General features: G+C 39.4%; 2 protein-coding genes across 2 annotated transcripts; one reads left to right on the plus strand and one right to left on the minus strand.

Annotated features, from left to right (window-relative positions):
• Positions 1-1,015: 1,015 nt before the first annotated feature.
• LOC120108659 (protein trichome birefringence-like 6) lies at positions 1,016-4,493 on the minus strand. The gene is made up of 6 exons (XM_089924731.1): positions 3,535-4,493; positions 3,224-3,416; positions 2,959-3,149; positions 1,697-1,855; positions 1,273-1,595; positions 1,016-1,145 (listed from the first exon to the last, which is right to left on the minus strand). The coding sequence occupies exons 1-6, from the start codon at positions 4,395-4,397 to the stop codon at positions 1,135-1,137; spliced, it is 1,740 nt and encodes a 579-aa protein (XP_089780857.1). The 5' UTR covers positions 4,398-4,493; the 3' UTR covers positions 1,016-1,134.
• A 367-nt stretch (positions 4,494-4,860) lies between these two features.
• LOC120110204 (cytochrome c oxidase subunit 5C) lies at positions 4,861-9,702 on the plus strand. Its single transcript, XM_088702656.2, has 2 exons — positions 4,861-4,996; positions 9,253-9,702. The coding sequence occupies exon 2, from the start codon at positions 9,287-9,289 to the stop codon at positions 9,476-9,478; it is 192 nt and encodes a 63-aa protein (XP_088558782.2). The 5' UTR covers positions 4,861-4,996; positions 9,253-9,286; the 3' UTR covers positions 9,479-9,702.
• The last annotated feature ends 4,501 nt before the right edge of the window (positions 9,703-14,203 follow it).

The raw sequence follows: 14,203 nt of genomic DNA on the forward strand, positions 1-14,203 counted from the left end.
GACTTGTTTTAACAGGCATGCTCATATTTAAGCCTGGCCCAGCCCGTTCGGCTTAAAACTTAGGATTAAGTCCATCCAACATGTTTCAGGCAGTCCGGGCGGGCCGTCCGTGCCTTCGAACAGATCTAATAAGAAGAGTCATCTTGGTGCATGTTCGGATAATCTAACAAGATTTGGACTGAACTTTCTGTTAGATTCGTGGACTAGAAAGCCCATTTGAATATGGCCCATACCAGTCCAACACTCCTCTAACCTGCAGGAAGGGAAAAAAAGGCCCAACACCCACGCTAGCTCGAATCTTGCCGGAAGGGAAAATGATCTCGATGGATTTTGTTTTCTTCTTGGCTGGGATTTAGGCTGAAAATTTAGTAGAAGATACAGGCTAGATGAACCAACGAGTCTTATTATTATAAATTATTTTTATAGAAATATCCAAAAAGATCCTCACATAATAACAAAATCAGAAGGTTGCCATTTGCCTTCTGTTTCCGGAAGCTTGCTTCAATTCTCACTGCGCCCACAGCCTTTTGTACCACCTTCTTAGATAACAAGCTGAAGGCTTAACAATTTTCTGTAAACTCGAGTGAAATAATTGTAATTTAGAATTTAGGTGCAGAATCTCTTACAAAGTATCCTATTGGGTTGAATTCAATTCTTCCGAATGGCAGAATAACTATTTTAGCCTTGGATTTGACTATTGGAACAGCATGTTCAAGAGCCTAGAGTTCTGTGAAAGAACCACTCCAACCTGACCTAAAAAGCAAATCTCTGTTCTTTTTATCTAATCGTAATGAATTTTCTGAGTCATTCTGAGCCTTATCTTGCACAGCCATGTATACCAATCCAGCAACTAGTTAGGTGCTACCAACTGTTCTCTCTCGCATAGGGTCTTGAACATATGTAAGGGAGCCCTAAGCCAATCGACAAAAGGAAGTTAAGCATGCTATATTAGGAATCATAAATAAGTGGGCTAATGTCAATCACTGAACAAACAATATTGGGATTACAACTATCATAAATTAGAAAACAATTTGATTAACTTAATATTCTACATGAAATACAGCAGAAAGGATATACAAAACAGCAGTCTGACCCCAAAAATTCTTGCTCCTCTTTCTTCCATAAGTTTCACCATCACATGCTAACTATTCCAATCAATACATAAGCAAGTATTACAGGCACTTGTTGTATAAAGTAGGGAGCTTTAAAAAAAAATCATGAACAATTCAAGGCATAGGAGGAATTGCATGTCACTAGACTATCATTACTAACCTGTAGAAACTGGTACTCGTCTAGATAGTAGATGAAAATATAGCAGCTCATTCCACGTATCTGGAACTCCAGGAAGGCACCAATGGCTGCAGTCCTGAATGCCTGTTGGGGGTCCTCTCTCAGGTTTTCTCCCATATATAGATGGGTGACCATCTATTCGAAGTCCAGATAAGTTAGTTATGTTCAGGATAGTTACTGGGGTTTTCATTTGCTTTACAACCTGCTCCAAGATCATGTTCTTTTCAGTAATTTGTCGGCCAGAAGTGTCATTTAGGGGTTGGGTGCTCTCTTTGCAGTGTCCCCCAGAATTCCATTCACCACCACTGTTGAAACAAAGAAGTGCAGCGAAAGCATCATGAGCAAAAGACCCTAACTTTCCTTCTGAATTGGATGTTTTTAGCCTTGAGAAATGGAAACAGCTAACCTGAAATGTGACGGTGCTGAACTTCTGAAGAAAACTTGAGTTTTCCCTGGAGCAGCATGTTGGTCAACCCAGGATGCCCAAGTCGTCAAAGCTTTTCTGAAAGCGGTAGACACATCAAGGTGGGGATGAACCAGGTCTCCTTCCTGGTAGTAACTTATTCTGTTGAGGAAATAAAAGAAGTTGATAGATGTCTTCAGTGCTTCAGAAAACAACAGATATAAAAGGCTGCCAACTTATATGTTCGCATTATGTTGTGTCATTAACATACATCTTTTCACACTTCCTCTTATTCATACTTACAGAATAAAAGATCTAAGTAAATTAGGGTAAATCGATTTTGGATCCTTTTTCCATATTTTTATATATTACCTTATACAGAAAAACAAAATGTCATCTCAGAGAAAACAGAAATGTCAGACTTCAAGGATTCCACCTCACAAAAGTTAGAATTCATACATGATTCTCAGAATTGTTAATTTGATGGTTGCAGTTCTCCAACATGTAAAGCCATCAAAAGTTTTGTCCGAACAACTACATTGCTTTCCCAACAGGTCGCCATAGGAGATAACTGAGCTAAGGGCCCAATTCCACTCAAAACACAGTAAAAATATCCTACCATCAAACTCCAACTAAGCTTTAAGCACATGTAAACAGTATGCAAGCCCTAAATCTCATGAAAGAAATCTTATGCATCATAGTATGCACACATAACACCAAGCAAACAAGGATTGGAAAAGGTGGAGGGGCAAAGGTTGACAAGCAGAATCAGGGAAAGTAAAAACTGAGAATCAGGTCTAAATGAACACTGATTTTGAATGTGCCAATATGTTAGTGCATTCCAATTAATCCTTCAGTAAGAACGAAAGCTGAAGAAGGATCCATAGTCAAACCCACCCTAATCTGAGATTCGGTTATGACACTCAAAGATTTTGTAACCAAAGTAATAGAATTCTAATAGAATAGTGTTACTGTACTGACACCAGTTAAGAATGATCTGCAGTATATCGCTTCCAAACTTAAGCCATCGAGTGAATTTTACTAGAAGACGCTGATTACCAATCAGGAAAAAAAATAAATATTCAAGCAATGCATTTTGGTGTTCTTTGGTGAAATCTCTAATCCATTGTCAGAGAATTATATTTTTCATTTTATTCATTTTATTAAATCAAAACTTCAAACCTTCAACAAGCATAAAAAAAATAATAGAGAGAGCATGTTTACATTGGATACATTCTGCATAATAGCTCAAAAAATGCACTCACCCAGCTTTTGTTTTGTAGTGTGACCACCAATGAGCAGTATTAAATACAAGGATATCAGCTCCTCTCCATCTCGACGAACTCCTGTCAATGGCATCAATTCGTAGAGTTTTCATCCGCCTCTGTCGTACTCTTGCCTTACTCTCACGAACCAAGAAATGAGTTGCATAGTATTCAACACTGCATTGGTAGTCCTGCAGCAACCTTCTCAAAAATCAAGGAGTGCAAAAGCTTAATTGAACTAAAAGACTTGTTTTATCGGTATTACCAGAAATTTGAAATTATAAATTCCCTTGTTTTTCGTGATCCTCCGCCCACGAGCTTCGTAAACTCGCCTAGGATCTGAGACAGCACCTTGTAACAAACAAAGCATGGATTCCCACTGGTTCCTGTTAATAGAATCCCCCACAAATACCAGTCTCTTTCCTCTAATCAACTCCAGCATTTTTATAGGGTCCAACCTAAACATAATCCAACAACCCCATATCCCAATCCAATCAAGTACTAATTATACGGATCAAATTTTAGAAGCTAAAGTTTGGAAAGGCAAGAGGAACAAAAAGAAGGGAGACTAAGTACCTTGAGATGTTGCAATTATATGGCTGCCACCTCCACTTCATGTAGTCTTTATCCATTCTCCCATTAGCCTCACAGTTAAATCCTTCATCTATAAAGGGGCAAGAGTTGCTTGTATATAGAGGATAACTCTCATCAAAAACCCATCTTCCATGAGAAACATCACATGTTTTTGCACGCTTACCCTCAATTTTCTTCACAACTGAAGATATATTTTTCCCATTGGCATTATAAGAGTTCGCATCTCTGATCAAATTGTCAGCCAAAAAGTTCTCATTTCTCACCTTATGAGCATCAAACTCGGCGTTTTTCCCATCAGCCCCCGGAGTACTCGAACTTAGACCTTCCTGTGACAAATCAGAGCTTTCCCTTGGGTCGGAGACAGCCAGATCGCTGTTCTTCCTCTCGTTAACTGAATCTAAAGCTTCGTTAGAGGAATTAATAATCCCTTTCAAATGGGCATCATTAAAAATGGCAACTTCCCCGTTATTAATTGAATCTAGTGCTTCCCCAGGAGAACCACCAGATTCTCCCACTTGAACATCCACCAAAATCCCATTTTTTCCTTTCTTGTCTAAATCCAGAGCTTCCGCAGAGAAATTGCCAGCTTCCTCGAAGATGCTTGCTCCCCAAATACGATCTTTAGACCCATTAACAAAGAGAGTGACGCCGGAACCAGCAAAGGCCTCATCTTTTATGGTTCCGGGGCCTCCACTGAGCCGGAGATGAGACTCCGTCGAGCCAGAGGGGGTGGTGTTGAGGACCCAGAAGGAGAAAAGGAAGCAAAAGAGGAGGGAGGAGGGGACGGTGAATGAGAAAACCAAGAGCCTCGTGGGCTTGATGGAGAAACTCCTCAGCCTCTCCATCGTAGCTTCTCATAGGAATGGAGCCTCTCCAAGTCCTTAGAGAATGGAAGAGACATGCTTTGCGTGATAAAGGTCGGTGAGGAAGGCGAAGGACAAAATAACAGCGGTACAAGTGACGTGGAGGAAGTGGTCTCGATTAGTGGGATGTGGTTCGTTAAGTCATTGGATTATCGAGAATGACCTCAACTCGCGTCCAATTTAAACTGCGGCCCAAACTAATTGGACCGGGTCAGCTTTGCGTTAATCCGAGGTGACGTTGAGTCCAGAAATGATCACCCATAGATAGGCCCAGAATCCAAAGGCTGGCCATTCCATTTGGGCCGATTAGGCTTAATGTGCTGTGTTATTCAACGGTTGTGATGCGATGTTACCATCGGATCTTGGGAAATATTCTATCTAAAAACCGTCGATTTTAGTCTAATTGGACGGCAGAGATATGTTCATGATACCGCGATCTTTCTGTAATTCTGCGATCTTTCGAGGTCTTTTGATGATCTTGTATTGACCAATGGATGGCTCTGCGTCTCCCACTCGTACCTTCCTCGGCTGCGTAGAGGCGAAGGGCATCGTGTTCTTCCCCGCTCCTTCCCGAGTCTCTGGTGAGCACTTTTTTCTCCTAAATATTTCTCTATTTCTTTTCATAATTAGAGCGCCCGCTCTATTAGGTTCCCAATTTGTTCGGCACTTAGATTTCTGTTTAATCGATCAACATTTTGTTTTCCTCTTGTTTTCTTGTGGGAAGGATTCTGATTGGATGTGCTAATCTCCAAATCTTGTCCTGAATCAACATCTTTTTTCTTTGTAATTTTTCAGCCGTCTCCTTCCTTTTCTCATAGTTTTGGTTCTTTGGGTTGGGGATCTGAAATGGGGTTGTTCCATTTTCTCTGTTTTAGAGATGAGATGTATAAAAGAGTATTTAATGATCGGCTCTTCATCTTTTTGAGCTAAGATGCTGATGAAGTTTCAGTAAGAAAAAAAATGGGATGAGATAGAGTTGGAAAGTGACCTGTCTTTATGATAGGGGATCAAGCCGATATTTTTTATTTTGGTCTGCTCGAAGTGTTTTATATAAAGCATATGCATGTTTGGCATATCGTTAATGGTGTATATCTGAAACCTCTGAGTTTGATTTTGAATAAAAGATAGTTTCAGGGACTGACAATCTTTCTGAGATAAGGATGATTCGGAGGCCAATAATGTCATCATCACGTTAGATATTGAGTACATAGAAGGAGCCTAGATGTTTGCCTATCTAGACCACAATGTTGTGGCTTCCTGGAATAACTTACTGGGACTTTAGATAAGAGAAGACTAATAATATGATTGCTTTAAAAGTTTATAGCTCACATATTCATTTCTAACAAAGAGGTAACTTCAAGTTTTAATATATTCTGAGACCACAATGAGATTGCATAGCTTTATGAGGATGTTAGAGAAGAATTCAGCTGAGAAAGAAATAAAAACATTTTGCCTAATGGAACAAAAACCCATGCTATTGATTGCTTTAGTAGATTTAGAATGGCACAAATAGGAGAACATGATGGAATGGATATATGGTTTATTATCAATAAACAAGCAGGCATCTTTATACCTATTAAACGGACAGGACAGAGAAGGCTCTACCCTCTCTAAAACTCAAGAAGAATGATAGAAATTCATAGAAAAATTCTATTAAGAACCCCTAGAAAAATCATAGAAAAACCCTGTTAACAACCTCCCCTAGAAAAATTATAGAAAATACCATTAGTTTTGTTTTTGTTTCAAGTTCGAAATTGACCAGACTCTTCTTAGCTTAAAAAACATAGAAAAATCCCATTAACAACCTCTTTATTCTGTTTTTGCTTCAGGTTCAAAACTAATTGGACTCTTCTTAGGTGATTATTTTACCATTTAAAATTTTGAAGCAAGAGAAAAACCAAAAGAGGCTCTTAAACTCCTTTCTCCACCCCTATCTAAATATACCCAAGCATCTTTGGTGGCTTCCATGGAGCTAGCAGGGTTGCACGCAGGGTGCAAGTTTCTGCTAGGGCCCTTGCTGCACTTCTTGACCTACTACCGCTTTGACTGGCTGGGTAGCAAATCAGCGAACATACCCATCTTCTTGGTATGGGAGCCCTTCTTCACTTTATGCTAACGGAGTGGCACGCGGTGTTCCCTAACCTGTAGATCATGAAGAAGCCATGGACATGGTGCTAGGTTGTGAGGCCCCACGAGATCAGACCAGGGGAAGGTGATGCACCTTGGGGTGCTCCTCCACTACACCACCTCGAAGGCTGAGATGTGCTAGTTCACGGTCTCTGGCCTTAATGCCATCCACGATGTCAATGATTGGGAGGAATACATAAGTCATACCTACTCTCGGTGGCCCCCAAAGTGCTGTCAATGGAGCACACCCTCGACTGAAGGGAGCTACTCTACAGCTATGTGTAGATGGTGCCGGTCGGCCTTACAAGTGACGTAGCATCGTGAATCCCAGTCAGCGGGGAACCTGGACTCCAGCATCATCTACTTGAGCTATATAGGGAGAAAGAAATGCTACGCCTACTTCAAGATGGGAACCTCATGCCTAAGATCTCTGGAGTACGTCGTGGCACAATGGTGCCCTAATCGGCTTTCTGAAGTCCAACTTGACCACTCCAAGGATCTTGGGCATGGGGGTCCCCACCTTAGGGTAGATGTAGTGGTTCTTCCTCCCCATATAGCCCAAGTGGATGATATCGAGGTCCAGGTTTTCCACCAACAGCGGTTCATGATGCCACGTCGCTTGCGAGGTAGACTAGCACCATCTCCACATAGTTATAGACCAACTCCATCCGGTTGAGGCATGCTTTATTGGTAGCACCAGAGGGACCACCGAACTAGAGTCCAGCTTCCATCCTCCTAGGTGTTGACAGTGTGGATGGGGTTGAGGCCGGAGACCTCAAACCAGCGCATCTCATCCTTCGAGATGGTGTAGAGCACCCCAAGGTACGTCACATTCCGTTGGTCCAATTCCACAGGAGCCCCGTCTCCCAACATCCTGTCCATGGGCATCATCATGATCTAGAAGTCCACAAATGCAGCATGCTGGTTTATCACTGCAAAATGGAGGAAGGAGGGCTCCCACACCAAGGAGATGGGCATGTTTGCCAACTTGTGCCCTGCCCTGTTGAAGCGGAAGTAGGTCAAGAAGGATGGCACGGGCCTAGAGTAGAAGACAACACCCCTGCATGCCACTACCTACATGCAACCTGCTAGCACTGTGGAAGCCGCCTAAGACACTTAGATATATTTAAAAATAAGATTGGAGAAAGGAGTTTAAGAGCCTTTTTTGATTTTTCTCATATTTCAAATTGAAAAAAATACTTGAATACCTCCTCAACTTAAGGTCATTTTCACTTAGCACCCCTCGAGTTTAAAAAGTTCCAACTTGGTTCCTGAAGTTACTTAAGTGGTTCAATGTTATCCCATCATCTATCTCCATTTACTTGAGCTTATGGAATTGTATCATATGATGGTCACATGATAATCTTAGGACTAAATTATCATTGACTAAGACAAGTGCTCGGCGAAGGGGTTTGGCAGTCCTCAAGCTCTCGAGGTTTAGGGGGCAACGGCGGGAAGTGCAGCACGATGCTGAAGCATGGCGGCATAGTAAAGAAATTAAAGAAACCCCCAAAATACAAAATAATGGCAATGGTAAAAGTGTCCTTTATGATGTGTTAACGACATTGAGCACCGGATAGGGCTGGGGACGATGTTGAACCACTTAATAATTTTGTGGATCAGATTGAAGCTTTTTAGACTCGAAAGGTACTAAGTAAAAATGACTCTAAGTTGAGAGGGTGTTCAAGTAATTTTTCCCTCAAAATTTTAAATCATAAAATAATCAGCTAAGAAAAGTCCAGCTTGAAATAAAAATAGAATAAAGGGGATGTTAATGGGATTTTCTATGTTTTCTAAGCTAAGAAGAGTCCAGTCAGTTTTGAACTTGGAACAAAAACAAAACTAACAGGATTTTTCTACCATTTTTCTGGCGTGGTTGTTAACAAGATTTTTCTACCATTTTTCTAGGGGTTCGTAATGAGATTTTTCTATGAGTTTTGTAGCATTTTTTCTGAATTTTGGAAGGGGTAGATCTTTCTCTCTCCTATCCGATTAATACGTATAAAGATGAGAAGGACCTTTTCATTGATTGGTTTTAGTTATATGATTAAGTGTATATTATATAAGGTTTATCGGATTATTTTGTAGCCTGGTATGTGTTAACTTTTGAATGCACTGTCCATGTATTCCAGTTTAGGCCATCCATATGGCTTTTGTAGACACATATAACAAGGTGTCCCCATTTTGTATGAATGTGACTTACTGTTTGATTTTTTAAAATGCGATACTGTCCAATGATAGTGCATGGTTTGGGATTGGAAGAGCAAACTTAAGAGCTTGCTCATCATAATTATGTACTACGTGATTTGAGCTGTTTGCCATGTACTGATGCACATTTTTTTTTTTTAATCAAACATTTGATGTTCAACTGCATGGCATACTCTTTTAAGTGCTGCTTCCTGGTTCCTTTCCTGCATCAGCTGCTTGCAGGCAAGGGCCAGTAAAAGCGACCTCCTTGTTTTGTTTATGCAAAACCTGCTAAGCTTAGTTCTCAATATTTTATGAACATTATTAATGAGATTTGGCACACAGCAGAAGATAGATATGTAATATCCAATCATGAAAAGCTATCTGAATTGAATTGGTGTCCGTGCTAACTTTTCCTTGTCTCTCAAAACAACTTGTTTTGGCAATAGTTTTAATTTTAAGTTGGAGGAATGTCATTTCATATGAATCTGCTGTACTAACCCTTCTCATGCTTTATTCACAGATTAGATTTTGCTGCTTGTGGGGTTCCAGCTGAAATGGCTGCACATAAAATTGCACACGCTACCTTGAAAGGACCCAATGTGGTTAAGGAGATCTGCATAGGCCTTGCACTGGGTCTCTTTGCTGGAAGCCTGTGGAAGATGCATCACTGGAACGAGCAGAGGAAGATGAGAACATTCTATGACATGCTAGAGAAGGGTGAAATCAGTGTTGTCGTTGAAGAGTAGCTGCTTCAGTTGTGCTGTGTGCGGTGATTCTTGCTTTGGTATCTTGTACAATCTAATAACATGGTTGTTTGAGTTAGCTTGCACTGTTATCAGTTCATGTTAATGAGCTCAGTTACTGAGAGTTGGCAACACTATTCATGTCTTCTTTGATACAAAACACTATTCATGCCTTTCAGAAGATATCTTATGTAGTTGTGTGTTATTATACCTATACTTTGGAATCAGGTGTAACATCTTATTTTGGGTAAGAAAATGGGATGAACTTGCAGCCACAGTCCCCACACTTTATTTTGATATTCAACATTGTGCCACTTTTTTATGTGCCTATGTATTCAGTTTGCAAATACCAGTCCTTTGTTTCTCTTTGGTGTTTCTTTACTTCTGTTTTTTGATCTGTTTCTGGGAAGGGCATCCATTACCATAATTTTGAGATTTCCTGAGCTGAACTCGTGTCTCAAGCTTTTGCTTTGGTGCATGAACAAGCCCTTTACCTTGTGTGCTTGGTTCATAGCTGTGCATCATCTGATTACCAGCAGCTGGTGCCAAAAAAAACACTCTTAAAAGAGGAAATCTAGGTATATCTTCCTGTCTTAGTCTAGCATTTTCTTTTGTATCTTTGTTACCTATTAACTGATTGGCGCTGCCATATTCATTGTGTAACAGACTTCCAACTTAGCTCTCCAAGTTAGTGGTATCTTATACGGCACATTTCTCTTTCATAGAATTTGTAGCTCTATCTAAACAACAGACACCTTAGGGTCACTTGGAGTGCTACGATACGGTTACTAATCTTTGGCATTCACCTTATTAGTGGTTGTATCAGCAAGGAAGAATTACCTGTATGTTTTGCTTTCAGATAGGTGTGTTGATTGATATGACAGAAGTTTCTTGTTAATGATCAGTAATTTTTCTGCCTGATAGAAAAAAAATGATCAGCTAAGTTTTCAACTCTAGCAAGATCCTACCTAGCCTAATATTTCCAAGAGCAGAGAAAAATGTTTTTAGTGACTACCACCTCGAGTAGATAAGCTTTCTGTGTCGCTTGCTGCACTGCCTTGATCCTATCCTTGCCATACTTCCTTCCCAAAACACGGATTATTCTGCAACCAAGCTCACCATTGTTCCTGTTCCAAAGACGACGGACCGCTTACCATTCAGAGTCTCTTGAATCCTGAGTTAGGGATACAGATTAGCTGGTCCTGACATCCATTTACGTTTGATTTGTTTGCTCTTCTGGGTTAGGCTTACCGTTTGGTGTCTACTGAGAATTTGGATTCTGGACCAGATTTGGGTCGTTTGCTTGTATACTCCCAAGCCCATTACCACACTGTTGGTGCATTTCGTTTGCAAAAAGAATTAGAATTGGAATGAATTGGAATAGGAGTTGAGATTGGATTTTGACGGATTGGAGCATTCTGATTTGCTTCTAAAATCGGAATAGGAATGAGACTTTCTTCAACCAAACAGTTGGAATAGTAGTTACTCATTTTCATTCTTATTTCAGAGCCTAGCTCCCGTCAACTATACATCCCCTGTGTATATCAACGAACCAAGCTCTTGAACCCATTTCAATATTGTTTTTCAAGGCCTGATCCATCTCTACTAATCCTGCATTACAGCTCCTTTATTGATCATTCCTTCTGAATTAAGCTCTCATTCCTCGGCAGAAACTGTTATTTTTCTCCTTGCGAGTCTTCTTTGTATCTTCTATTTTATGCAAGAATTAGGCAAGATTAATGCCATCATTTGCCCATTCCATGCACGCTAGAAGTTCTCCATGTCACACAAGGCGATTCTGTCATAGGATAAAGCGGCGATTGAGTGATGAGCTGGGAGGTTAGGATTTCACAGTCCCACAATTTAAAAAATTTGACATTAAAACCGCGTTTGGCATCGTTGCCATTTTTTTTTTAAAAAAAAATCTAACAATAAAAATTCTATTTTTTTCAAATTTTTAATAATAAAAAAAATACTTGATTCGTATTTTTTTATTTTTTACAACGAGGGTCAGCGACGTAGCCGACAATGAGGGAGAGAGAGAGTGGGGATAGAGCCGGCGACGTGGTCAAGGACAAGATCGAGCTCAACGTCGGGCAGGAGAGGCAGTCGAGAGAGCAATAAAAGTTAAAGAAGTTGGGATGGGGCCAGTGATGTATCTAGAGATTAGGAATAGCTCGGTATTGGATGGAGAGATGGTCGACAAGGCCTGGGGAGCCGGTGTGGTTGGGTGAAGGCGACAGAGCTAGAGGAAAGGTTGGGTTGGGGCGACGAGCTAAATGCAAGATTGGACGAAAGAAGAGAGGTTGGGAAGAGAAGAATGAAAATCCTCTTTTTTAAAAAAAAAACGAAAGTAAAACTTTTTAAATTTTATTTTTTGATAAATAATAAAAGAAAAAAATAGAAATAAAAATATGATAATCAAATATGTTTTCTGTATGGGATTTTGTGTTTCTATTTTAAAGAAAAAAAAGCACCAAATGTGTTGAATTCTACAGTAACCACTTTGTATTCTAGCAATGAGCACACGCAGGTGCCTTCCTAAGAAGGGGGTATAGACAGGGAGTCAATCCCTCTATCGGTACAAGCATGGCCCCTGCTACAACAAAAAGGAGTCAAAGGGATGCAGGGGTTACATGTGCAACTCCAGGTGTTTCCATTACATGCAATAAATTTGAAGTTTTCAGATATCTTAAAATATTCAAATGTAAATTAATATTTCTCTATTTTGAATGTTCATAATGATGATAAATTTTGGAAATGTCTCATGTTTAAACTTTGATCATATTTAAACTTTGATTAGCTACTACATGATTCAAAGGTTATATTAGGAGAATCTTCTCCTACATCCTATACTATCTTAATGTAAAGCCCTAAAGTTTCATTTTAAATAAAAATATAAAGAATAATAATTGACTAATACTAAGTAGGAAAGTGTTAGAGAAGCTACCGGTATGATCATTGAAATTGAACCGGTTTGCCGCAAACAAAAGCATCATATCACATGCTAAGAATGGTGTTATCTCTAATATAAGTTTATGATGCTGATAGCCCTTGATGAAGCTGTTTGCATGGCACAAGTCTCATGAAGACGCATCTTAAATAATTCAAACGTCTAAATTATGTTTGTAGATAATGGATTGACTAGGATTGTACCATCCATGAAATTTTTCTTCCTTTTAATATAAAATGTGCATTCCCTGCACAATTTTTTTTTTAGGCTTTCAAAAGAGAAGGCAAGCTACTCAAACAGAAAACGTCTAAATGACAAAGATTAATAAATCATTTGAAAATATTTTGAATATCTGAAGAGATAAAAATATAATCGTCTATTGCATACTCCTGTCGTATAACACGTTATAAATGAATTCAATCCAATACATGTTATAGAATTGTAATCAGCCATCTATGTGATCTATTTTTAAATCATTTACATGCTTCGGTGGCCATGTCATGCTATGAAATCATAGCTCTTCATTGCACTTTCTCTTTGACAAACATTCCCATTTGTTACCACCAAAATCCAATCTAGTAGATGAAAGGCCGCTGACAGATCCACACGAGAGGACAGAAATCTAATATGTGCTGGATGACTTGCACATAGTAAATGAAGAAGAGCTCGAAGGTCGTTGGAGTTGATCCGACCAGAAACTCTCTGATACTTAAGTCAAATAAGACTTAAGAAATATCAGATGAGAAGAGAGAGGAGAATAATATAGAATAATTTAGGATGCATATCTGGTATCTTGAGCTTCTTTCTATAGTTGAGGAGTTTTTGTCTCGCTGGGTTGGACTCTTCAAATTTCCGAATCAAGTAGAAAATTATCTTTTAGTTTTTTTTATCCGAATCAATCTAGGAATATGAGTCATACTTCGCATGTCAACTTATGATGGTCAATCTTAATTTTAGCCGCATCAATATTTACATCATACTTCAAGTATACTATAACAATATCCACTACCAAAGATTTGCTTCACTGCCATGGCCATGAAATATCACTTGCCGATTCACTTAGTACCATGAACATAGCACTAAGGTGGCACGTCATGAATGGCCCAATGTGTGGTGATTGCGCCTACTCTGGGCTCGTTTGGTTCGCGGAAAAAGAAGGAGGGAAAGTGTGGTCAACGGAAAAGTAATGAGATGCTTCTTATTTGGTTGGAGTTTTCAAAGGAGAAAGAAGGGAAAGTTATATTCCTATGGAAATATGATTCCCACATTTCATAGGAAAGTCTTTCCCATGAGAAACATGGGAAAGTTACTTTCCCATGAGGTAGGAATCACTCCATTTTTACTTTTTTCCAAAAAGTCCCTTCAGCATTAAAGAAGCATTAAAGAGGCATTAAAAACCTAATTTTTATTAAAGGCATAATAGGAATTATACATAACTTTCCTAGAAAAGTGGATGGCCAACCAAACATAAGCACTTTGGAAATTTGTCACTTTTTCATGGTCAATCAAACATGCCAAAAATACTTTCCTAAACATTCTCTTCCTAGGAATTTGTTTCCCAAGAATTATATTCTTAAAAGGAAAAATACTTCCCGCGAACCAAACGAGCACCTCTGTGTGAATCTCTTCACTCCTCTCTTGCCATGATGTATGGATGACCAAGCATTTGGCATGGTGGCTCTCGATAGAGTTGCTATATTATATTTTTCCTTATTTCTTTAGAGAACAATTTTGTCTCGAGATTTGTGCTCTACTCGACTTGGCAGGCACCCATA

Source organism: Phoenix dactylifera, chromosome 8, assembly GCF_051530095.1.
Source record: "Phoenix dactylifera cultivar Ajwa chromosome 8, Ajwa_hap1_PhDact_Kaust_v1.1, whole genome shotgun sequence".
Taxonomy (NCBI): domain Eukaryota; kingdom Viridiplantae; phylum Streptophyta; class Magnoliopsida; order Arecales; family Arecaceae; genus Phoenix; species Phoenix dactylifera.